The following is a 26,687-nucleotide window of genomic DNA, read 5'->3' on the forward strand; positions in this document are numbered from 1 at the left end:
AGGGAGGTCACATCCATCCTCCATACTCCCTGACCACATATGCTGGTAATTTCAGCAGCACATCTCTCCTTGCAAGTGCCATCAGAAGAGCAGCAAGGCCTGGAATCCTTTTCTTTTGCCAGAGGTCCATGGTTCTCCTTTAAGCTTAGCTAAGTTGCCACCTGCATGACCTGCCAGGTGGGGTGCCCCTTCTCCGTGCCCTCACACCACTCTGTGCATACTACACATAAGTACTCATCACCCTGTGTGTTTTCAAAAGCCATGAGTCTCCTCACTGAAAGCTTGTAGAGGGCAGGGATGCTGACCATTACATAAAAGTAGTCAGCACTTAGTAGGAGACCTGGTGTGCAGAAGGAAACATGTTTAACAGAAGGGAACAGATGAATAAAGGTAGTGGCTCAGGCAGAAAAATCACAGGGACCAGGGTTCAGGGGTGGGGGCAGACATCCCAGATGATGCTGGGTTTCTTACCATGCCAGCAGGGCCTCCTCGTGTGGTGTGGTCACATTCCAATAATGTCCACTTGAATGCCCTACCAGTGAGTCGCAGGGCAGGGTGGGGGGTCGAGCACAGAACCAGAGCTCACCAGAATCTTCATCCCTGTAGTGACAGGTAGATTCTTCCTCCCCAGTTAGCAGGGGGTTAACATTGCAAGTCACAATTTCTTCATATCCTGTGGGTCCTCGGAAATAGCCCGTGAAATCGACCGTGGCCCACTGGTCTCTCCAGATTCTCTGCAGGACTCTAACTGCCTCGCTGGAGTGGATCAGCCGCACTTGTACCTGGGCCTGTCCAGCCCAGAGCAGGGGGAAGGACAACAGGTAGGTGCCATTCTCCAGATCCTGGATATCTCCAGGGACTCCTGCCTTCAGGTAGGGACCCAGGAGCTGTGCCCGAAACAGATCCCCACCATGGGTCTTGGGCCTGCCCCGGTGGTCTCTTGCAACAAGAATGGCCTCCAGGTAGCCTCCCAGGGTGTAGCTGGCCTGGGGAGGTCCCCTCAGGTGGTAGGTGGAGGTCTGGGGACTGGTGGAGGCCAAAAGGTCCCCCCCATCTCCCAGGGTGGGAGGCCAGTGCAGTAAATGGGTCAGGCCCGAGAGCTCCTGGGGGAGAGAGCCAGAAGACTTGCAGGGTGGGTGGGGCTGTGGGGGCAGAGGAACGGTGCTGTCATGCCAGGAAACTCTGATGTACAAGATCTGTGGGTAGAGAAAGAGGAACCTGTCAGCGGTTTGTGTCTCTTCACCTTTTTTCTGGGAAGGCATTGTCAGTTAACCAGACTCAGTTCTCCTCTGCCTGGTAGGTCTCAGGCAGGAATCCTACCTGCCCTACCTCATGTTGCTTCTGAACCAAAGCTGGTGTCGGAGCCACCACACACATATGCAGATACCAACTCTTGTTTAAAACCGTATGTCTGTGGGTTTTGCTGTATTTCTCAAGGTTGTGTCATTTACAGAACCCACACCTTACACAGCAGTTGGATATCAGGACTGTGGAACTTAAAGGGGAATGGGAAATTGAGATGTTTCAAACATACATGATCTGGGGAAGATGGGCCCTTCAAGCAAGATCTGATGATGAAGGTTTTGCTATTACACATTTCCATTTTTCAAAAAGAAGGGAATGTCCCACACCCCATTCTCTGGAAGGGGAGGAAACATGCAGAAGTGGATTTTCCCTACTGCTAGAGTATGTACAGGACACAATCACCCTCAGTGGGGGGAAATGTCCCAACAGAATTTAAGTTCATAGGTCGCGGACTTCAGACAACCAGTGCAGACCAACCTCTGGTGAGGCCAAAACCAAGAAGCTTTTCTCTACTTTGCCTACTGACTTGCCTTCAGCTACCTCTGAAGCTCAGCTTTGTTTTTTGGCAAAACCAGAGGTTGAATTGTATTAGGTTCTGGGAACATTGTTTCCTGGGTTAACTGCTCAGAGGGGTGAGATTTTGCTATCATTTTCTGACTTTGGTGGGTGTGGGTCTGGTGCAGTGATAGTTTGGGAGTCCTGTTGGCCCTGGAGGCTCTTCTTCCTTGTTCTCGTTCTTCCTTCATTCTAAACTCTCAGGGCCTGTGTATGTGAGACAGTGATGCTGTGTAAGTGTGTCTCTTGGGCAGATCTGGGCTCTCCTGCAAGCAGGTTTCCTTAGGTCTAGACTTAGGTGTCTAGACAGGTTTTGTGGGTGTTTGTGACAGACACTACTGGTTGCCTCGCCAACATCCCATTTTTGTTTGGGACAGAATATAGCCAAATGTGATACATTATTATCATGCGGGATATTATTGTTGGCTTGAGCCAGTCGTGACATTCACATTCCACACTTCTCCAGTCTTCTTGAGAGTTTTTCAGTTCTGGCTAATAAGATACCAGGAGAGGTCTGATGAGAGATATCTGAGACAGCTGTCACTCACCTAACAAAAAGATCAATAAAGCTGGGGCCACCTCTATTTTATTTCCACCTGAGATGTGCATTCAGTGTCTGGAGGTGTGTCGGCCATCTTGCAATATGCTGTTTCAGATTTGTTTCTCCTCCAATACCTCCACTATTGGTGCTGGGTGTCATAGGAACATTCATACCATGATAGGATTTCTGGCTGCTTCTTTATGTGGTGATGCTGGGTTGGCACAGTGTGGGGAGGAGTATTCCTGGAAGCCATTCCTACACCAAGACAATTAGCTACAACTTAGCTATACCCGAGAATGACTGCAAACCACATTACATCACAATTAAATGTTCCTCAGCTCAAATTTCTCTTAACAGGCTCTAAAAAAATGCCTGTGACCAACCACTCCAATATCACCTGACATTGAGGAAGCTGTAATAGAAAGATACATGACCTTAACAGATTGAGGTTAAAATATTTTACTACTGTAAAATTTACAGACCACATGACATTGCTAGCACCCCGCCCATGGCCTTGGTAGGGATCTGAGCAAGTTAGAGTCTGAACTTCAAGCCTGAGGTTATGACAACAGCAATGCCAACTCTGCCCCCTACTGACTGCAATATGAGAGACTATAATTTATATGACTCATCTCAATTTTGGAGATGTTCAAATATGAAAAAATGCACATCTTGGAATTGAGAAAATATGATATTTACAACATATATAACAGACAAAGGATTAATGCCCAGAAGATAGTAATGACCACAAATCAACATGAATACAATTAATAGTCCAGGGGAGAAATGGGCAAAGTATATGAATAGGCATGTTACAGAAGGGGAACTATAAAAGAAAATAAACATCAGAGGGGCGCCTGGGTGGCTCAGTCGTTAAGCGTTTGCCTTCTGCTCAGGTCATGGTTCCAGGGTCCTGGGATCGAGCCCCACATCGGGCTCCCTGCTTGGTGGGAAGCCTGCTTCTCCCTCTCCCACTCCCCCTGCTTGTGTTTCCTCTCTCACTGTGTCTCTCTCTGTCAAATAAATAAATAAAAATCTTTAAATAAAAAAAATAAACATCAGACAAAGATGCTCAACTACATTATTTATAGGAGCTAGGAATGGTTACAGAAGAGCCAACCACAGTGGCTTAAGAATGATGGTTTTGTTTTTCTTATGTAATGAGATGTCCAGGAATAGGACTTCAAGGGCTGTTTAGTGGCTCCAACAATGTCAGCAAGGATCCAGATCCATCTGCTGTCCTTATTATGTTGACTTGGTGCAAGATGGCTGTACCTCCAGTGCGCATGTCCATGTGCCAGCAAGTAAAATGGGGAATGGGAAACTGCTTGGTGGATTTTCTCCTTTAAATTAGGAAAGCAAACATTTTCCCGAAAGCCCCACCCAGAACACTTTGGCTTATGTCATTATCAGCTGTCAGCTGGCCACCAGAGCTAGGAGAAGGACATTATCATGATTGGTTGAGACCAGTTATAATTCAACTGGCGGGCTTGGGATTTGGGTAATGGCCTATGTTCCCTGAAACTCAGGGATCTCTGAGGTAATGTGCTAGTAAACCAGCTCTCCAGAAAAACAAAAAAGTCCTGGCTTAGAGATTCTGTTTTTAGAAAAAGGTATTTAATAGATAATTGACAGTCCTTTGTTATACTAGATATCACCTCTTCATTGTCCACTTCAGATGTGACCAAGGTGGACTATGGATAAGGAGAAACTTCCCAGATGATGAAGCCAAGGACCATGGAAAATGAAGTCTGGGGAGCCCTTCCCAGGGAGTGGCATGATTACATTTTGAATGCTTAGCTCTTCCCTACCTTCCCAAACCTCACCTCCCACCTTCTTCCCAGACTCAACTCCTAGAAGACTGACAGCTAAGCATAGGCCACCAACCTCAAAGCAGAATCCTGCAAAATTTCTCTGAGGATCTGACCTGTCTGAGAGGAAAGACCTATTGGTACTAACATATGGGTTCTCCATTAAACCAGCAGGCCCAATCACCCTACATTGAAAAGCCCCCACCCATAAGCCTTCCATCTGTTTATTGCTAGTATATAGAAATAGTTGATTTTTATATATTGGTTTTATATCATTTAACTATCCTAAATTCACTTCATGATTTAGTATTTTCTACTTAAGGTTTTCTTTTTAAATGACATTTCCCGTCCCCCATAAGTGACATATCTGCAATGTTGACTCTCTACTCCATTAACATGGTATATCTCTTAATTTATTTAGGTCTTCTTTGATTTATTTCATCAGTGTTTTGTAGTTTTCTGTGTATAGATCTTGCACATACTTTATTACATTTATATCTAAGTATTTCTCTCTTTTTTAGGGGGTGCTATTGGAAATGGTATTTAAAAATTTTTTTGTTTCCAATTGTTAATTGTTGATATATAGAAATACAATTGATTTGTATATTGACCTTTTCCTGGTGAACTTGCTGAACATATTTATTAATTCTAGGAGACTTTTGGAGACTTCTTGGGGGTTTCTAAATGAGAAATAATGTCTTCTGTGAATAGAAAGGGAGTTATTACTTCCTTTCCAATCTGTATACCATTTTCCCCCTTGCCTTATTGCACTGGTTAAGACTTCCAGTACAATGTGAAAGGGGAGTGCTGAAAGCAGACATCCATGCCATATTCTAGATCCCTGGGAAAAGCATTCAGTCTTTAACCATTACATATGATTAAGTAGATTCCCTCTCTCAGGTTAAGTGAATTCTCTTCTATTTCTCCTTTGCTAAGACTTTTAATAATGAATAGATGTTGAATTTCATCAAATGCTTTTTCTGCATCTATTGAGATGATCATATATTTTTTTCCCTTAGGCCTTTAAAGTGGTAAATTATATTTATTGATGTTTGAATGTTGAATCAGCCTTGCACAGTTGGGATAAACTCCACTTGGTAATGACATGTTCTTCCAGGAAGGTTTTTTAACCACTAATTCAATTTCTATAACAGATATAGGGCTATTCAGGCTATATATTGTTTTTTTTTTTTTTTAATCTTTTTTTTTTTTAAAGATTTTATTTATTTATTTGACAGAGAGAGACACAGCAAGAGAGGGAACACAAGCAGGGGGAGTGGGAGAGGGAGAAGCAGACTCTCCGCTGAGCAGGGAGCCCGATGTGGGGCTCGATCCCAGGACCCTGGGATCATGACCTGAGCCCAAGGCAGACACTTAATGACTGAGCCACCCAGGCGCCCCTATATTGCTTTTTGAGTCATCTTTTGTTGTTTGTGTCTTTTAAGGAATTTGTCAATTACATCAAAGTTGTCAAATTTACTGGCTTACATTTGTTCATAGTGTCTCATTATTTTAATATCTGTAGAATATTTATTGAGATATCCCTTGCTTTCCTAATGTTGATAATTTTTGTCTTTATTCTTTTTTCCTCATGATTTTAGACTAGAGGTTTATCAGGGGTTTTTTAAATTTATTTTTATTTTTTTTAGAGGTTTATCAGTTTTATCGATCTCACAGAACCAGGTTTCAATTTATTTTCCATAATGTTTTTGTTTTCTATTTTATTTATTTCTGTTTTGACATATATTTTTTTCTGCTGACATAGGGCTTAATTTACTCTTCTTTTTCAGTTTCTTAAGGTAGAAACTGAGTTCATTGATTTGAGATCTTACTTCTTTTCTGACAAAGGTGTTTAGTGCTATAAATTTCCCTTTGAGTATCCCACAAAATTAATAGGTCTGTTTTTATTTTCTATCCATTCAAAATACTTCATAATTTCCTTTAAGATTTTTCCTTTGACCCATGGACTATTTAGATATTATCTATTTTCCAAATATTGGGGGATTTTCTAGAAATCTGTTATTGATTTTGAATGTTATTGATTGATTTTTAAAGATTTTACTTATTTGAGAGACAGAGATAGAGAGAGCATGAGTGGGGGGAGGGCCAGAGGGAAAGGGAGAGGGAGAAGCAGACTCTGCGCTGAGACATTTAACCGACTGAGCCAACCAGACACCCTGATTTCTAATGTATTTTAAATGTAGTCAGATAACAGAGTTTTGTTTGATTTGAAATATTTTTAATTTATTTAGACTTGTTTTATGATCCAGAATTTAATCTATTTTGGTAAGCATTCCATGTGCACTTGAAAAGAATGTGTATTCTGCTGTTGTGAGGAGTGTTCTATAAATGACATAATTGGGTCAAGTTGGTTCAAATCTTCTGTTAACTTATTTTCTGTTGACCTGTGCTTTCAATTATGGATGAAGGGATACTGAAATTTCTAATTGTGAATCTATTTTTATTTGAAGTTCTACAAGTTTTTGTTTCATATATATTGAAACTCTGTTATTAGGTGCATAAACAGGTCTGTTATGTCCTCTTGATGGGTTGGTGAATTGCTCCTTTTTAACATTATAAAATAACTCCCTTTATCCCTTCAATTCCAGTTCAACACCTCAGGGTCTATTCTAGTCTTCCCCTTTCCATATCTGTAACTCCTTCAACAATGAGAAACTGGTTTCTCATTATCCTGAATGCATTTACTTACTTACCTGATTTCCTTGTATGAAACCAATTTCCCAAACTTTTCCTGCTCTTGCCCAGCTGCCACCCCTCTTGACTGCCCTCTTCCATAAACACCAATGGTTTATAGTGATACGAGGAAATGCCATCTCTTGGGGTAATCTTTTCCTCTGTCAGGATCATATCCCTAAAATATACACTCTATTCTAAGACAGCACTTTTCTACTGAATTATCATCTCCTGTTCTCTGATAAAGAACCCAAAACAAGAAAAGATGCTCAAGAAGAGATTCTCAGTTTCACCAGAACTAGTCATAGCAACAACATGAACTTATCCCAGGCTAAATGACAAAAACTTTGAACACCCGGAAAAAGGAGCTGTAGAAGCAACTCAGTTTGAAGACAGTTGTTATTTAGCTTAACATAAATGATTTGTCCTTTGTAAATACACAGATTTATATATTTAAGGTTTCTTTTACCTTTTTCCCTGTTTATTCCTGGTAAAGCTTTTGAAGAATTCAACTCTTTTTCAGCAGAACCAAGGGGAAAAGAAAACTTCTACATATGCACAGAGGTAGAGAGGGAGAGCAGGGTATCCTTAGAGACAAGGTATGGAGGCTATCTCAGTTTTAAGAACTAGAAAGGAGCCACATAAGCTGGAGCAGAAATATAGCACCTTGGGGAAAGAGAAAGCATGGATAGCTCAAGTTTCCATCTTCCCCTCAAGCAAACTGCTTTTTGGGCTAATGTTTTGGACTCCATTACAGCTACCCCTACCTGATATAATTTGCTCATTCTTTTTCTAAGAGCTTGTCCCTCTTTGTCATTTCTGTTTCTGGATTACAAAGAGGAAAAAAGGATGACAAAATGGAGAGCTTCCCTCAGCCTCCTTCTCCTAGATGAAAGGAGTTGGTTCAAGCTTTATGGACAGACAGAGAGAAGTGGAAGGAAATATACTTACACAAATTGCAATGACTGATCCCACAACCACAGTCATGTGCCACTTGAACTGTCTGATGAATAGGTCTGTGGGAGCCTGGAGTTGTTTACTAGACATCTGGTATGTGATCAAGACCCTAGATAGGTAAAAGTGTAAAATCAGAAGGAGTGTCATTATAAACATGGTGAAATAAGAGTTTTCTACTGTCTCCCCTATCAAGACCAATAATGACAGTCACTGTGGATGAGAGGGCTTTTGTAAAAGTTCAGGTGTCTAGTGGAGAAGTTCCAGCACACCCTTGGAGCAATTATGATCCAGCAATTCTATTTATGTTCACAAGAAACATATGAGAATATTCATAGCAGTTTTATTCATAATATTCCCAAAGTGAAAAAGAAAATGCAAATATCCACCAGTGGAAGATTAGATAAGCAAGTTTTGGTATGTTCATACAATTGAATAACAACTAGCAAGAAAAAGAAAACGACTACTGATAAATGCAACAACATGAATGACTGTCAAAAATACAAGGTTGAGTGAAAAAAGCAAAACACAAAAGGCACATATTACATGATTCTTTTAGCATGAAATTCTAAATTCTTTTTTTAAGATTTATTTATTTATTTTAGAGAGACAGTGCAAGCAGGGGGAAGAGCAGAAGGAGAGGGAGAGAGTATCTCTAGCAGACTCCCTGCTGAGCATGGAGCTGGATGCGGGGTTTGATCCCAGGACACTGAGATCATGACCTGCGCCTAAATCAAGAGTTGGATGCTTGATTGACTGAGCCACCCAGGCACCCCTTAGTAAGAAATTCTAGAAGAGGCAAACTAATCTATGGTGATAGAAATCATAATAGCAGTTGGCTCTGGTGGAAGGGGCTGACCATAAGGGAGCATGAGGGACATTCTGGAAATGTCCTTTATCTTGAATTGGGTGATGGTTTTACATATTACATACATTTGTCCAAATTAGTTATACACAAATCTGTGCATCTGACTATATGCAAACTATACCTCAATAAAAAGGAGAAAAAATAGGGACTAGAGAGAAGAAAAGAAAAACATGTATATTCATATAATTCATAACTAAATTTTACACAATATCAACATAGTGGAGATGGTGGATAGGGTAAGATTAGGGGATGTGAGAGTATACTAAAGTATTTGTATTGTTCAAAGGGGAATATACAGATAATGATATACTTCTTTTTGATGCTATTATGAATGAAATTGTTTTAAAATTTTATGTTTGGATTGTTCACTCATAGTGTTTAGGAATATAATTTATTTTTGCGTATTAATTTTGATTCTTGTGCCCTTGTTGAACTTGTTTATCAGCTCTAATAGTTTTTAGTGTATTCCTTAGAATTTTATTTATACAAGATCATGTCATCTGGAAAATAGAGAGTTTTACTTCCTCCTTTCAAATCTACATGCTTTTTATTTCACTTTCTTACTTATTTTCCCTCACTACCTCCAGTACTATGTTAAAATCAATAAGGGGTAAGTAAACATAAGACATCAATAGAGGTAGGTAAACATAAGTACAAGTAATGAATATAAGACTAAAAATAGAATGTAAAAATGTTTAAAACATCAGGAAAAAAATTTGATTCATCCATTGGAAAGTAGGGAAGGAGAAAAAAAGAATGATAAATGGGAAATTTGAAATAAAACAGAAGAGGGCGCCTGGGTGGCTCAGTTGGTTAGGCGACTGCCTTCGGCTCAGGTCATGATCCTGGAGTCCCGGATTGAGTCCCACATCGGGCTCCCTGCTCAGCAGGGGGTCTGCTTCTCCCTCTGCCCTCTTCCCTCTCATGCTCTCTGTCTCTCATTCTCTCTCTCTCAAATAAATAAATAAAATCTTTAAAAAAAAAAAAACAGAAGAAACAATTCCTAATTTATACAGTCATTGCAATAAATGTCAATAGGTTAAACTCACCAATTAAAAGACAGTGGAGTGCAATCAAGAACATATACTCTGAGTGACATCTCACTCCCAGAAAACAAAGACAAGAAGGGTCTGGGCTTACCACATCCAACCTCTCCTCCCAAACTCACCAGTCAGATTCAGTCTCTCTACCCCAGAAGGGAAATGAATGAAGAGTTTAGAACTGACAGAAACATTACACTAATGTCTGTCCCTCCTAGGTGGAAACATCAAAAGTGGGGAATAAGTGTTCTCTCCACCACAACTTCTATAATATACAAAGAACTCTTACAAATTGATTAGAAAAAGATAAACAATCTCATAGACAAAGGGGCAAAAGTCATAGTCAATTTGCCAAATAGCCAGCCATAGGAACAGATGCTCCAATTCATTTGAAGCCAGAAAACTATAAATTAAAACAACAATGAGAAATAATTCTCTATTTCTGCCTGGAATGTGGAGGAAATGAAAGGAGAAAAAGAAATTATGCTCGTGAAACTTTGAAGCGTTCAAGCCTTTTTGGAAGGCAATCTGGCCATATCTATTAATATTTAAAATCCATATACTTTTGAACCAGCAATTCTGGCTCTTAGATAGCTATCCTAGAGAAATAAAAGAACTTATTTGAAAGGAACAGGATATTTATTGCAGCATTGTTCACAGTGGTCCCGACTGGAAACCAAACATATGTGTATCATTTGGGGGATTCTACCATGTTATGAAATGAAATGTTGATATGGAATAAAATTATAGTGGGTAACTTGAAGTGTGAACATAAGGTATTACTAAATAAGAAAAGCAAGGTCAGGAGCCTGGGTGGTGCAGTCAGCTGAGAGTCTGACTCTTGGTTTTGGCTTGGGTCATGATCTCATGGTTGTGGGACTGGTGCTCTGTGGAGTCTGCTTGAGGTTCTCTCCCTCTGCCCCTCTAGCTTGTGTGCTCTCTCTCTCTGAAATAAATAAATAAATCTTAAAAAAGAAAAGCAAGGTGATGAAAGAAAGTATGGATTAAAGTATAGCACATTTCAAAACCAAGAAAAAAACCTATTTATTTATAAAGTATATGCATATTATATAAGCACAGATACATAAATATATATATATATCTGTATGATAGCAATTGGATATGAAGAATATAGAAGGGTACACAGCAGGGGCGCCTGGGTGGCTCAGTTGGTTAAGCGACTGCCTTCGGCTCAGGTCATGATCCTGGAGTCCCTGGATCGAGTCCCGCATCGGGCTCCCTGCTCGGCGGGGAGTCTGCTTCTCTCTCTGACCCTAACCCCTCTCATGTGCTCTCTCTCATTCTCTCTCTCTCAAATAAATAAATAAAAATCTTTAAAAAAAAAAAAAAAAAGAAGGGTACACAGCAGATAATAATATTGATCATATGTAGGACAGAAACAGGGGGATAGGGTGTTCATTTAGGAAGAAGAGATAGGGAGAAAGAAATTCATGACTTAAAACGCACGCGCGTGCACACACACACACATGCACACAAAGTATATGTGATATGATCCCATTCATGTAAAACTATACACATGTATACCTGAATGAATAAAGAGGTTCTTGAAAGGATGGTCACCAAACTGTTAGTTATCTCTCAAGACAATGAGATTTCAGGTGTCTTTTATTTTCCTCTTTATATTTCCATGTGTTACTCAAATTCAAATAAAAAGCATGTGTTATTTATATGATCTTTTTTTTTTAAGAGAAAGAGAGAGCATTGGGGGAGGGGCAGAAGGAAAGGGAAAGAGAGAATCTCAAGCAGGCTCATCCAGCACGGAGCCCAACACAGGGCTTAATCTCATAACCCTGAGATCATGACCTGAGCTGAAATCAAGTGTCAGATGCTCAACGGACTGAGCCACCCAGGTGCTCCTATACAATCACATTTTAACTGTGGAAATAAAAAGTGCACTTTTTGGGAGGAATTCCCTTCCTCCTCCATTGAGGCTAGATCCCAAGAAAAGACAGGATTAAGTGAGGGCAAAGATAGGCATACCCCTAAGTACTGCCTTGGGGCTGGTGACATATTTAAGTCGGAGAGGACCAAGGACTTGAGGCAGGGGCTAAAGAAGGACCAGGTGGCCCAGGAGCAAAGCCAAGGGAGGGCCCAGAGGACTACTTACATAGGGCACACGGGCTTGGGGCTCTTTCAAGTTGTCTACAGCCAGAGAGAGATACCTCCACTGGAAACCTGGCCTGGAGCTTGAGAACCAGGCCTTCCACTGTCCAGCATGAATCCTGGGAATGGTAAAGAGCTCATTCTGCCAGATGCAGTGGGAACCTGGCTGTTGGGTAGGATGGGGGACCATCAAGCTGAGGATAAACTGAGATTCTTCTTGACCTTCTGCATTAATTAATTAATTAATTGATTGATTTAAACATGGGGCTTGAACTCACCACCCTGAGATCAATACCTGAGCTGAAATCAAGAGGTGGACGCTTAACTGACTGACCCACTCAGGCACCTCAACTGTCTGCATTAATTTCTGCCTGTTGTCTAATCCAGAACAGCAAAGAGCCCCAGGCCAAAGCAATAAAGCCAGTGAGTGGTGTTACCAATGTCATTATAGTTTTCCATATTATTGTCTCCAACAGTGCTCATGTGGAGACCAAGTGAATATATAATATGCAAGTGCAATTAAAATTATGAGGCCCCAGAGGCGCCTGGGTGGCTCAGTCAGTTGAGCATCTGACTCTTGATTTTGGCTCAGGTCATGATCTCAGGGTCATTAGATCAAGCCCCACGTCAGGCTCTGTGCTGAGCATGGAGCCTGCTTGGGATTCTCTCTCTCTCTCCCTCTCCCTCTGCCCTTCCCCTCTGCTCTCTCTCTCTAAAAAAGAAAAAAAATTATGAGGCCCCATAAAAATGTGAAGCAATAATAACAGTAATAACAGTAATAGCAGCAACACAAGACACCTGGCAGATTTTTAGCTTCTGCCCAAATGAAGATGGGAGGCAGGGGGAAGTGTATGAAAGAGATTCAGTTCCCCAATGGCTATTAGCAAACTCCAGATACATTCCCATTCCATCTATTTTCTTGAAATGTGAGGACTTGACCCTCAATTCTATTCACCCACACACCTCCTTCACCTTCATCAAGCACCTAGAAACTCTAGTCCTGCTTTCTTGTACCTATAATGTTGGACAGACTTCCTTAAAAATCTAAGAACTGGGGTGCCTAGGTGGCTCAGCCAGTTAAATGTGTGCCTTCAGCTCAGGTCATGATCCCGTGGTCTGGCATCGAGGCCCACGTCAGGCTCCCTGCTCAGCAGGGGAATCTGCTTCTCCCTCTCCCTCTGCCCCTCTCCCCCCTTGTGCTTGCTCTCTCTCTCTCTCTCTCAAATAAATAAATAAATAAAGTCTTTTTAAAAATTAAAAAAAATCTAAGAGCTACTGGCACTGCTCTAATAAATGCAGTCATCCTACAGTCAGGCATCTGCTTCCAGATTATTACCACATCATGTTTACTCAACATCTTATCAAATCTAAGGCAAGTCTAGTAAGAGACTTTCACTTGGGACAGAGCCAGGTATCTCTTCCCCAGCTTCACAAAGCAACTGCTACCTACTCTTTTATTCCTCCCCCTCCAGCTCCTCCTTTAGGAAGGAGCTTATGTTCTCTGCACTTACTTCTTGGGGCTGTTGGAAGACCTAGGAATCCCCACCACCCTCCCTTAGAAATTCCAGACATCCTACCACTCAATTGCTCCTTTCCACTCCTGGGACTAGGTTGTAGGCTCCATATTCTCCCCAACACAGCTCTGGGACCTAGGCAGACACATTCAGCTACAGCAGACCAAGAAGACGAATCAATCTACCTAATTATAAATGCTGCCCAGGGAAAAGTCAAGTTGATGTCATAATGCAAACCCCAAAGGGATGCCAGCAAAGTCATGTCAGAGAAGCTTGTTCGGCTAATGGATGAATCACTACCGTACATAGACTTAAACATACTTTTGAAATTTGGGTGGCAATCCGCAGGCATGGTTCCCCAGCCAGCACTGTGTTCGGGACCATCCAGATGATTGCCATGCATCAGGCAATGGTCAATAGGAGCAAAAAGGGAAATAAGAACCATGGTGGTCCTCTGCCACCCAATGCCACCTCCCTTTCCCCTTTCACCCAGTTCATGAATGAGAATGAGCCTGCAGGGATATCATGAGGTAGGTTACAGAACCACAGGGTCAGCTATGGGCTTACTAGTGTAATACCACACTCCAAGATAGCTTAGCCATTATCCTTGGCTTTGCACAGTTGGATGCTGGCTACTGGCTTTCAGGGATGGACATCGGTATCCTATCCTAGAGATACTCCAATATTATAGAAATAAAAGGTCCATCTCACCTGCCCCCCCAACCATGAACCTGCTTCCAGTTTTCCACAGGGTTGCCAGTGCTAATTGCCATCTCTGAGGTCTCTTTCTCCTTGGCTTTCTCAAGTTTCCCAGCAGTATTTGAAACTGTTGACTACGTTCTCCACCCTAAAGCCTTACCGGAGTCTCCTGTCTTCTTGACCACTTGGCACTGTCTCATACCCCCTTCTGTGGGCATTATCCAATGTTCTATTTGTACATATCACTTTCTCAAAACCAGGCACCATATCTTGTGCCCTTCTTTGTATTCATTCCATACGACATTAAAGACAGTAATTTGCCCAGATTGTGATTTTAATCCATGCTTGACAAGTGGTTGCTTGACAAGTAGCCCAAATGCCCTGTTCCCTCAACCTGAGTCTGCCCATGTGTCTACTTCCTCTGCTCACATTTCCTTTCTGAAGCGTAAGCCTGCTTACCTCATCTCAGGATACCTCTCAGCTCTTTTTGCTCTTTCTTTTCTTCCTCTACAAAGTCCCCAAAGTCTTGTTTCCTCTCTTCATAGCAACTCACAGGGTAACGTCCTGCCAATGCTTCAAATATTGCCAAAGTGCAGCAGCTCCAAACATGGGGATGATGCAGCCAGTCGGGCACCCAGGATGAAGTCAAATGTGGAGAGAGGACAGCTGTAGTAGGAAAGAGAGCCACGCTTTATAGCAGAATAACCTTAGAGTCTGAAAACACAACAGCAAAGAAGAAATGTGGGAATAAGTCTGCAGGAAAGAGGAGCTTAACCACTGTAGAACACTATGGTCCAAACCCCCAGACAAAGAATAATGACTTCCTCTTCCCACTCACTAGAAAGCCTTTTCTACTGACATCTGTAGAACAAAACAACATACTGGGGAGAGGGCCATGCATGTCTCCTTTCTAAAGAGAAACTAGACTTGAATCCCACACCTAAGCAGATGCGGGGAATGTGCAGGGGATGATGTCCTTGGTTAAAGACTGAGTGCTTTTTCCCTGAGTCTGAATTTTCATTGTCTTCTTTGTACCACTCAAGCACTAAGAGGAGAAAAAGGGCTCAAGCTGGGAGAAGGGTTCCCAATGCTGTGGCTGTAGGAATTACATGAGAGGTTGGGGGAAAAAAGAAACGTTGAAATCCAGAGATTATATAGGAAAATATTATTTTGATTCTATTTCCAAAATATATAATACAAATTATTTGATCAGACAAAATAAGAAAGATTGATTTACAAAAAGGACCTCAGAAAGCAGAGAGGAAAGTATTCCAGTCAGGGTCTGGTAAGGAGACAGAAATCCCACCAGATCAAACAGAGAATTTAATATAAAGAATCATTAACTGGCTATACAGAGTTGTGCAAAGGTAACTGGAAAAGCAGAATGATAACACTACAGTGTTGTGTAGATTCCAACTGCAGGAAGCAGCCACCACCCTTGGGACTGAAGGAGCTGAGAGAAGTTGTTAGAATGATGAATACTAAGAAACATAGGAGTCCATGGAGATAACACTCAGACCTCTGCGGAAGGGCACTGCTCAACTCATTCTGAAAGTGTTGGAAAAACCACAAACTGGATCAGCTTCTGCTCCTGCAAGGACCAGGTGCTGTCAGCATGAGGAGGGTAGCTGATGCTCACTGGAACAGGACACAAGCAGCAATCCCATAAGAAGCAAACGGGAATAGCAAGTCCCATTCTCTTTCCTGGAGCCTTGCCCTCTCCCTTTGGCATCCTCTATTAGAAGGTCCTAAGAGGCAACTAGCAGGTAGAGCAGAGATGTTTGCAGAGTCCCAGCCCCAGACTCACAAAGTCGAGCATAGAAGGCTAAGTTTGGAGCTGAGAGACAATTGTGTATCTAATGGCAGAGGTAGACAAACCAGTAATTGAACTTGTTGCTTAGAAATTGCTCCATGTGAGCAATCAACTCAGCCTTAGGTTTTCTAGCAGCAAGGCCAACACGAAGGGATATAAAATGTTTTCTTTCCCAGTAAAGTTAAGCGTTCTGAACAAAAGATTCACAACAGCTGTGTTTCAGTTCCAAAAAGGAAAGAAAACTGCATTATTATCATAGAAACCTAATAGAAACAGAAGAGGAAAGGAATCTACATATAGATGAAAGTTAACAGTAGACGATAAATGAGAATAAGGCAAAGTTACATCAAATCAGGTACTTACAACAACCAACCTCATCAGCTGGGGAAAACCTGTGGAAACAGCCAGGCTGGAGTTCCGATTGAGAGGCCTGCGTGCAGCGTCCTCCCGTCAGGTGAGACTTCCAACTGACCATCCCCAAAAGGGCCATATTTATAGGGCAAATAACGGGGTTTGAAATCAAACATTTGTTCGCCTATGTGCAGTTTGGAGCGAGCTGCATTTCTATGTTATCATTTTTCTATATTTTCAAGGAGCTTGGGCTATGTGTGTCTGCCTCCCCTCCTGGATTCCATTTGGGGGGTCCAACCCAGCCTGGAGCAGGAGGGGATGTGGGACAAGATTTGTAGCTCTTGGCATCCAGAACAGAAGGGCCAGTTCTGACCTGGAGGCCAGATAATATATTTCAAACCACAAGAGTCCCAAGGTCATTCACACAGCATAAGTCTCACAAACAATATTCCTTAGCCTGCCTGTGCACATGTAGGTCCAGGCGGCCGGCTATGCGGGACAAATCACAAAAACATCTATCCATATAGAGCAGTAAGATACAGCTTTGGAGAAAAATGTTCTGTTAACTAAACAATAGAAGACATGGGAAGGGAAAGAGGGTTGTCTAGGGGAGAACCTGAGAGAACAAGGTCTCTAAGGGAATGGAATTTGGTTGAGTTGGGTCAGAGTTGACTAAGGGAGGGGAGTTGTGCTCAGGAGTTTGCAAGGTGGGGATCCAGCATGCTGGTTTCTTTCTGGGTCAGGGGTTTCCCTCACGGGCTATGGTCACTTTCAGTTAGCTCTTTCCTGAATTTTCAGGCAAGGCTAAGAGTTGAATACAAGTAAGTACTCATCTAAAACCATAGCCAGGAAGTGTCAAGCATCTACCTTTTCCCAGGGTATACATTGCAAGTCAAGGGCTCAAGCCCTGCTACTAGTCCAGGAAACCACTTTGGGCATAGTATACAAATCCTCAGGGATCTTCTTGCTTAATTTTGCTCTCTCACCTCTCCCCTCACCCCATCCCCATCTCAAAAATGTTGCCATGTGATTATATCATCCCTGGCCATCTCTGTTTCCCAGCCTGGAATGCCCTTCTATCTAGAATGTCCTAGAATGCTCTGTGCCTGGCTAATTCACAATCCTGTTTTAGAACTCAGCTCAAGTATCTTCCCTTTGTGGAATTCTTCCCTAGGCCCCAAAGGCTGGGCCACATGCCTATCCTGTATACTCTCATAGTTCACGAACACTTACCATATGAAACTGTAATTGCCAGTTACCAGGGGCAGTATAATCACTTACTCTGATTAATCAGAGTTCTTACTTTGCAGAGACAGAAGATAATTCGGCTGAGTAAAGAATAATAGAAATTAATAGGAGGATTCTGTGTACCCCAAATATTGCTGGGAGACTTGAAAAGCAAGCTTGAATGCTAAGCTTCTAGGAATTATACCCTACACCATGCTCTGAACATAACTGCTGAGGCATCCACCATCCCTGCTGCTGCCTGACTGAGCAGTAGGAGATATTCCCACTATTGTTTACACCAAGGATGCCATTTTTGTGTCAGGAGCCTGACCTTGCAACCACCGTTACTCTTGAAAGCCACGTACCTCTGATACCACCCTTACCAGCAAAATGGATTCTGTGGGGACCTTATTTTTCAAGTCACTCATGTCTGAATTGAAGGATGGGATATTATGGAAGCCGAGAGAAAAGAAGGTTTCATAAAGGAAGGAGTGGCCCATGACCACTGTTCACTTGCACTGGTGTGTGTGCGCCCTCTCTCTTAAGAGAGAGAGAGCACAAGCAGGGAGGAGGGTCAGAGGGAGAGGAGAAGCAGACTCCCCGCTGAGCAGGGAGCTCGATGCGGGGCTCAATCCCAGGACCCTGAGATCGTGACCTGAGCCGAAGGCAGACACTTAACCAACTGAGCCACCTTAGGCGCGCCTAAATAAGTAAAATCTTTTTTAAAAAAACCCAAAAAACTAACCAGTCCTACTTAGACAATAAAACTATCGATTGCAGGGGTGCCTGGGTAGCTCAGTCGTTAAGCGTCTGCCTTCAGCTCAGGTCATGATCCCAGGGTCCTGGGATCGAGCCCCAAATTGGGCTCCCTGCTCAGCGGGAAGCCTGCTTCTCCCTCTCCCACTCCCCCTGCTTGTGTTCCTGCTCTCACTATCGCTCTCTGTGAAATAAATAAATGAAATCTTAAAAAAAACCCCAAAAAACCAAAACAATTGATTGCAGAATCTGCATGTGGAACATTTACAAAAACTGATTGTATACTGGGCCAAAAAGCAAGGCTCACCAAATCTCCAAAGATTTAAATTATATGAAATACATTCTCTGGTTACAATGGGATTCCATTAGAAATCAATGACAAAGGGCGCCTGGGTGGCTCAGTTGGTTAAGCGACTGCCTTCAGCTCAGGTCATGATCCTGGAGTCCTGGGATCGAGTCCCGCATCGGGCTCCCTGCTCAGCAGGGAGTCTGCTTCTCCCTCTGACCCTCCCCCCTCTCATGCTCGCTCTACCTCATTCTCTCAAATAAATAAATAAAATCTTTAAAAAAAAAGAGAAATCAATGACAAAAATAGTATTAATGGGAAGATGTTCATTATATCTCAGTTGAAACCAAATCAACTACAAATTCAGTATAATCACAATTATTCAATATAATCACAATTATTCAATCTAATCACAAAATAATCCAACAGGAAATTTTTTTCAATTTCATAAATTGGTTAAAAGATTTCTATGGAAGCACAAAAGGCCAAAAAAAAAAAAAACCTGCCCAGGCCCCTTTATTTTATTTTATTTTTTAAAGATTTTATTTATTTATTTATTTGAGAGAGAGAGAATGAGAGAGAGAGAGAGCACATGAGATGGGGGGAGGGTCAGAGGGAGAAGCAGACTCCCCACTGAGCAGGGAGCCCGATGCGGGACTCGATTCCGGGACTCCAGGATCATGACCTGAGCTGAAGGCAGTTGCTTAACCAACTGAGCCACCCAGGCGCCCCTGCCCAGGTCCTTTTAAAGAAGAACAAAAGTGTAGATCTTGTCCACCAGAAATGCAGAATTAATACAGAACTATAGTAATGAAGACTGGGTGGTATTGGTGCTGGTATAGACAGACAGACTCACTGAACAGAATAGACAGCCCCAAAACAAACTGATACACTGACACCTGATTTATGAGGAAGATGCACTGCAGAGCTATGGGGAATGGATGGACTTCTCATTTAATGTGCCAGGTCAATCAGGTATCCAAACATCCCAAACTTTTTTTTTTTTTAATGTTCTTTCATAAGTAATCCAGAGAAATTCAAATTAAAACCACATAAGTCACTACTACACACCCACAAATTTTGCCAAATATTTAAAAATGATAAAATCTTTAAAGATGATAATATCAAATGCTGGCAAGAATGTGGAACAACAAGAGCTGCTTGTGAAAGAGTAAACAAGTAAAACCACTTTTGAAAAATTGGCAGACTCCAATAAGTCAAAAGATATATCTACTCTCTGATCAGCAAACCACCACCAGGGGACACCCTACAGAAACATCTGTCCATGTAGGCTGTAAAGTTACAGGCACAAGAATACAGCAGTTTTTCATAATAGCCCATCAACAGTGGAAAGTAAAAATATAGTGTGATATAATCATACAATGAAACACCATATAACAGTGGAAATGGACCAACTGCAATCATATGAAGAATATGGATGAATCTTAAATACTTTACTGAGCATAAGAAGCCAGACAAAACAGAATTCATAGTGTATGTTTTCATTTACATGAAGTTGTCAGGCAAAATGCACATGTATTGTTATAAGTTGGAAAAACCATTAAGAAAGACAAGGGCAAAACTATTATAAAAGTTAGAATAATGAGTACATCTAGAACAACAGGAGAGAAGGAGGGGCTACAACTCGGGAGAAACAAGGTGTCAGGGGCTTCTGGAGTGAGGATCTTGTTCTCTTTCTTATTTTGGGTGGGAGTTATATGAATGATCATTTTATAACAATTTGTTAAACTGTTTTATGCATTTTCTGTTTTATATTTGCTAATAAAATTTTAAGTAAAATTAGGTACATCCATTTTTATATATGTGCATGCATACATATACATTTAAATCCTTATATTTGTAAAAATCCTTATATATGTATAAATCCTTATATTTGTATATGTACATGCATACATATACATTTAAATCCTTATATTTGTAAATCCTTATATTTGTAAAAAGAAGTATCTGATGCATAAATAAACAAAATAGTGGCCTATAGATGGAAGAGGAATGGAGTTTGAAGGGCAGGAATGGAAACAAGACTTCTCTTTGCATAATTTTCTGTACAGTTTTGCCTTTTGATTCATGTATATGCAATACCTATTAAAAATTTAAATCTAAGAAGTGCAGTCCCTGAAATTGGGAACATAATGAACACCTCGAAATATTTATCAAATTGCTAACAACCACAAGAGAACGAATTTATTCAGTTCTTCGTACTTGGTTAGGGGGATGCAGTCTAAGGACAAAAAAAGTTTACAAAAGAATATTACAGTTGGTTCAAATCATATAGAGTTCACACTCCGTGACTGATGGCTATGTCTCACATCTTTTTCAGGCTATCAGCCCCCTTCCTCCATGTGCCCCACCTCCCCATTTGCAATTATTTGTTGAAGAAACCAGATTGTTTTTTTCTGTAGAGTTTCCTATGGTCTGGCTTTTAACATCAATACTGTTTAACATTTTCTTTCAACTCTGTATTTCCTATAAATTAGTAATTAGATATAGAGGCTTGATCAAATTCAGATTCCATTTGGGGGGGGGCAAAGCTTCAGAAGTAATGACTCTGCTTCCATCAGGAACCACACTGTCTGGATATCTCTACTTTTTGTGATATGAGCAGCTATTGATGATTACTGACTAATTCTTTTATTTTATTTTTTTTTAAAGATTTTATTTATTTATTTGATAGAGACACAGCGAGAGAGGGAACACAATCGGGGGAGTGGGAGAGAGAGAAGCAGGCTTCCCGCTGAGCGGGGAGCCCGATGTGGGGCTCGATCCCAGGACCCTGGGACCATGACCTGAGCCGAAGGCAGACGCTTAACGACTGAGCCACCCAGGCGCCCCGATTACTGACTAATTCTATCAATTCACAAGGAGTTATGAAATGATGATATTCTAGTGTTATCATTCCTTCTTTATTTATTAGCTGGAGTATTGGTATAGAGAGAAATTTCCCCTTGCCAATCATTTGGTTATATAGGAAAGACAGGATAAAAACTTGATTCTTTTCCTTTACCTAACAGTTTTTAAAATAATGAGCTGATTGCCTAAAATTCTCCAAAGTGTTATCATAAATTTGTGGATTTAAACATGTCTGTTGTGTTTCAATCCAGTGCAGCAGTTTTTTTTCCTTGTTGATAATCAAATGTCCTTTTTTATTTTTTATTTTTTGGTCCAGTGGAAGCTTCTTCAGGTTGGCTTCTGAGTCCTTTTGATACAACCCTGGTCATCTATAAACAGATCTTTAACTTCATTCAGTGGTTTTACTGTTATTTTTAACAGTGGTATTGTTACTTTGAAATTACTTTTTTTAATATGATAGACTATAGCAAGTAAGTAATTGTGAGTTTTTTAAAAAAGTTTTTATTTTAATTCCAGTTAGTTAACATACAGTGTTATGTTAGTTTCAGGTGTACAATATAGTGATCCAACAATTCCATACATCACCTGGTGTGCATCACAGCAAGTGTGTTCCTTAATCCCCATCACCTATTTCACCCACCTCCCCACCCCTGTCCCTTCTGGTAACCATCAGTTTGTTCTCTATAATTAAGAATCTGTTTTTTTGTTTGCCTCTCTTTTTTCCCTTTGCTCATTTGTTTTGTTTCTTAAATTCCACATATGAATGAAATCATATAGTATTTGTCTTTCTCTGACTTATTTTGCTTAGCTTCATACTCTCTAGCTTCATCCATGTCATTCCAAATAGCAAGATTTCATTCCTTTAATGGCTGAATAATATTCCATTGTATATATAAATACCATATCATCTTTATCCATTCATCTATCCATGGACACTTGAGCTGTTTCCATATCTTGTCTATTGAAAATAATGCTGCTATAAACATGGGAGTGCATGTATCACTCTGAATTAGTGTTTTTCTATTCTTTGGGTAAATACTCAGTAGTGCGATTACTGGATTGTAGGGCAGTTCTATTTTTAACTTTTTGAGGACCCTCCATACTGTTTTCCACAGTGGCTGCACCAGTTTGCATTCCCACCAACAATGCATGAAAGTAATTGTATTGTTAGATTTTCCATGTAAGAGAAATGAGATGCAAATATAAACTCAAATAAGAAAATAAACCACTAACTCTACAATTAATCTGAAATATCAATATGAATTTGTGATTTTTAGTCTGTGTATCTGTCATCAATCTGCATTCTCTTCTGTCTTCTAAATAACCTAGAAACAATGTTACTCCAATAATCATGAGCACTACAGTGACCAGATATTCATTTCTAATTTCATTCTATTCATTTCTAATTCCATGAATTCTTGGAGAATCAACAAATTCTATGTCAGGAGCAAAATAGTACAAAGTGAGCCTGGGATACCTTGTGCCAGAAATCAAGGAAGCTTTCTAGTGTTGGAGGTATGTCAGAAAGGACACAGGAGTCAATTTGGCAGAGATTGTGAAAATTTGAATATTAGAGAAAAGAATGAGAGGGAATAATTAGAGAAAATGATAATTTTATAAAAGATTGGCTCAATCACACCAAATTGATAAAAATCTATGTATCATACAATGATACCAAAAAAAGATGGTCATTTGCTACCATTTTAAACTGGCTCTTTTCTTTGCAAATTGCTCATTAAAGGGAAACAGTTGAATATTTTCTTGCCTTTCCAGGAGAAGTTATCTTTCAACTAACCTATTAGCTCCAGTTAATGAGAGGAAGCATTATTTTTATAAAAGGCCAGCTGATAACTGTAGAAAGAACAATGGAGTTAGAAAATCACTCTTTTGTGGGTTGCCTGGATGGCTCAGTTGGTTAGGCGTCCGACTCTTGATTTCAGCTCAGGTCATGATCTCAGAGTTATGAGATCAAGTCCAGTCTGGCTCCGAGCTGGCTGGGTGGCATGGAGCCTGCTTAAGAGTCTCTCTTTCCCTGTGCACCACCCCTGCAAAAATTTTAAAAAGAAAGAAAATCACCCTTTCTTTTTTTTAAAGATTTTATGTATTTATTTATTTTAAATATTTTATTTATTTATTTGACAGAGAGATAGAACAAGTAGGCAGAGAGGCAGGCAGAGGGAGAGGGAGAAGCAGGCTCCCCGCTGAGCAAGGAGCCCGATGCGGGGCTCGATCCCAGGACCCTGGGATCACGACCTGAGCCAAAGGCAGCCGCTTAACCGACTGAGCCACCCAGGTGCCCCGAAAATCACCCTTTTGTAACATTTATAAAATGATTGATACAGGAAATCATTATCAGCTGTGTTAAAAATCATTGGGAGAATGGCTAATGGGGATTTCTGGAATTCATACAAGGCCAAAATGATACCACTAGATTCCTTTCTGATCCCAAGGGGAAAACAACTGCTGTGGAGGGATCAGGCTTGTATAACCTTATCCAGTGGTCACTCATGGTCATGGTCACTGATGGTAAATAATCAGATACTGATACTCCAAATGTGCTGCAGATAGAATTTACAACATCCCTTTCCAAATGCTTAAGTTAAATCTATCAAGTCTTTAACTCATAATTTATTTTTATAGGGAATACAAGAAATAAAGGACTAACTAAATGTCACCATCAGGAAGCAAGCAGAAATAATCCAGAAGGTGGGACATTTGAGAGGATAACTGGCCCTAACTTTTCCACTAAAAAGGATAAGGAAAAGGAAGAACTAGCCTGGATTTAAAGAAATCAAAGTATTGGGGCACCTGGCTGGCTCAGTTGGTGGAGCATGTGACTCTTGATCTCAGGGTCATCAGTTCAAGCCCCACGTTGCATATAGAGATCAGAAATAAATAAGCTTTAAAAAAATAAAGAAAGAAATCAAGGGATAAACCACCAGGTCCTGGAATGGATCTTGACTTTGAAAAACAATTGTATGGACTTTTGAAGGACAATGGAATAAATTTGATTATGAACTGCATATTAGCTTTAAGGAATTATTATTCATTTTGTTCACTGTAATAATCTTATTGTGGTTATGTCTAAAAATATTCTGTTTATAAATTATTTATACTGAAATATTTGGGAGTGGGACGTGATGATTCTGCATTTGACTTAAATACTTAAGCATATGAAAATAAAGTAGAAAGGGACAGGTATATGCCACAGGAATGTAATGGAAATAACACTGTTGAGAGAGAAAGTGATTTAGGAGGGAGGGGAAATTGGTAGAGCGATGTCCTTGAACAGGCAAGAGGGGACAAGAACCAGAGGGGAAGTGGAAGGATCAGTCATAGATAAGAGCATACAAAAACAGGTGGGAAGATGGAGAATTCTAGTAGAGGCGCCAGGAAGGAGGTGAGGAAATGTGGTTGTGGGAGAGTCTGCAATTCACCTCCAGTTGCTTTGTTTTGTTCAAGAGAATATGTTAGGTCATCTGCTGAGGGTGAGGTTGGGGAAGGTTTCAGGAGAGAGGAGACGCGGGGGAAGCAGTCACCTGGGAGCGGCCCAGTGGAACTAGGGCAGTGACTCCCAGGCTTCAGTACACATCAGCAGCACCTGGAGGTCTTGTTGAAACAAAGACTTGCTCCTCCCCAGAGTTTCTGACTCAGTAGGTCTGGGGCTAGGCCTGAGAAGCTGCATTTCTAGCAAGCCCCCAGGTGATACTGATGCAGCCCATCTGGGGACCACATTTTGAGAACCACTGTGATTACTGTGCTTCATTAGGGCCCCCTTGAGGTGTATGGTCTAGCGTTTCAAGTGAGAACTGTCAGCATGGAACGTTTTTCTCCAGGTGTGTTCTGCTGCACAGGTGTAGTTGCAAAAGAGGCAGAGGGTTGAATGAGCCAGAGCCAGAGATTATCACCAAAATAATCATATAGGGGGCTCCTTCTCGTCATTCTGGATTCAGCTCAAATGAAACTGTTCAAGAAGCACCTTCTCTGACCTTTTAATCTAACTATCTTCCTCCTCCTTACCATCTTGCACTTCCACATTGTTTTCTCTCACAGAACTTTCCACTGTCTAGAGCTGTATGTATATGTATTTATTTTGTTATGTGTTTCTGGGTCTTTCTGCTAGAGTTCATGCACAACAAAACAGGAATCTTGATTTCTTGTTTTGGTCACTGCTATGTTCCTAGAACCTGGAACAGTGCCTAGACACCAGTGGTTCTCAATAATTATTTATTGACAAAAAATAAGCAGGTGTGAAAAATAAGAAACAAAGGAAGGGAGAGAGAAACAAGGAAAAAACTGACATAATTACAAAAATATAAACACCGTTCATTGATGTCTAAAATTAATGTAATTAAATACATTGGAAAAACGGGAGTCTAGCTAGTTGCTCACCACCCCATTTTCTCTTCCTGAAGACTTTGTTTCCTAAATTCCCTGCGTGGGTTGTGGACATTGGAATTTGGGCAGCAAAAATGTATGACACTTCCATGCCTGGACATAAAACACCCCATATAGGGTGTTGAAAGGGACCTTGATTCTAGAGTCACTGCTTAAACAACAGCAGTATGGAAGGCTGCTCCGAAACTGTACTGTACGTACCCAAACTGACTGTACTTCAGATGAGTTCAAAATAAACTTTTGTATCAAGTCATTATTGAAATTCCAGTGTTCTTTTTATTACACAAAAAAGAGGAATGTCAAAAATTGATTCATCAGGAATTACTAGTGTATCAGTTAGAATGCAATGAGGAGAAAGAAACACACAGAATTTAATTTGAACAGGGAAAGTTAATGTAAAGAATTATTAATTATAACAGGGTAAAGAGAATTCTAAACAACACTACAGAGTTGAGGGAGAGAACCTGAATTCTACAATAATTTTTTAGCTTACTATTTGCTCTAAAGTGGTATCCATTCTACTATTTATCCCATCTACTGTGTGTTTTCAAAGAATATTTCCACTTGGAAGATATCTACTTGGTTCTTTGTAGTATGTAAAGAATTCAAAGTAACATATACATGGATTAAGATAAAACTGACTCCAGGAGGGATCTGAGCTTCCACTCCTCCCTGGAAGCAACATGGCAGACAAGGTGAAGCGAAGAAATGCTGGTTGGCACTGTGCTTCCCTGCCCCTGGTGTCAGTAGGGCAAAGTGTGGAGCTGAACTTCCACCTTCACCCACTGGCAAAGAGTGAGAGTTGGTGCCCCATGGTCACCGGGCTGGCATCAGTAGGGCCCCCAAGACAACTGAATATACACCCCACCTAGATCTGCAT

The 26,687-nt window shown here is 40.9% G+C and overlaps 1 protein-coding gene and 1 long non-coding RNA gene across 10 annotated transcripts in view; one reads left to right on the forward strand and one right to left on the reverse strand.

Moving 5' to 3' along the window:
• LOC118527112 (NXPE family member 3-like) overlaps positions 1-26,687 on the reverse strand; it is a 61,466-nt gene that overhangs the window by 7,577 nt on the left and 27,202 nt on the right. For 5 of the 9 annotated variants that reach the window (XR_013448689.1, XR_013448690.1, XM_078074372.1 and 2 more), the window contains exons 3-5: positions 14,565-14,771; positions 7,858-7,972; positions 472-1,196 (exon numbers count right to left, since the gene is read on the reverse strand). Coding sequence is in view for 7 of the 9 variants with exons in the window: in XM_078074372.1 (XP_077930498.1) it covers positions 472-1,196; positions 7,858-7,972; positions 14,565-14,569 (845 nt within the window). In the remaining 2 variants the exon portion in view is untranslated. Of the gene's footprint in view, positions 1-471; positions 1,197-7,857; positions 7,973-11,896; positions 12,005-14,564; positions 14,820-26,687 lie in introns of those variants that run through there. The other 4 variants (XM_036078760.2, XM_078074368.1, XM_078074369.1 and 1 more) reach the window with 4 other exon arrangements.
• LOC144382211 (uncharacterized) overlaps positions 764-26,687 on the forward strand; it is a 32,656-nt gene continuing 6,732 nt past the window's right edge. The window contains exon 1 of the long non-coding RNA XR_013448696.1: positions 764-821. This is a non-coding gene — a long non-coding RNA (uncharacterized LOC144382211). The remainder of the gene's footprint in view (positions 822-26,687) is intronic.

Source organism: Halichoerus grypus, chromosome 6, assembly GCF_964656455.1.
Source record: "Halichoerus grypus chromosome 6, mHalGry1.hap1.1, whole genome shotgun sequence".
NCBI classification, from domain to species: Eukaryota; Metazoa; Chordata; class Mammalia; order Carnivora; family Phocidae; genus Halichoerus; species Halichoerus grypus.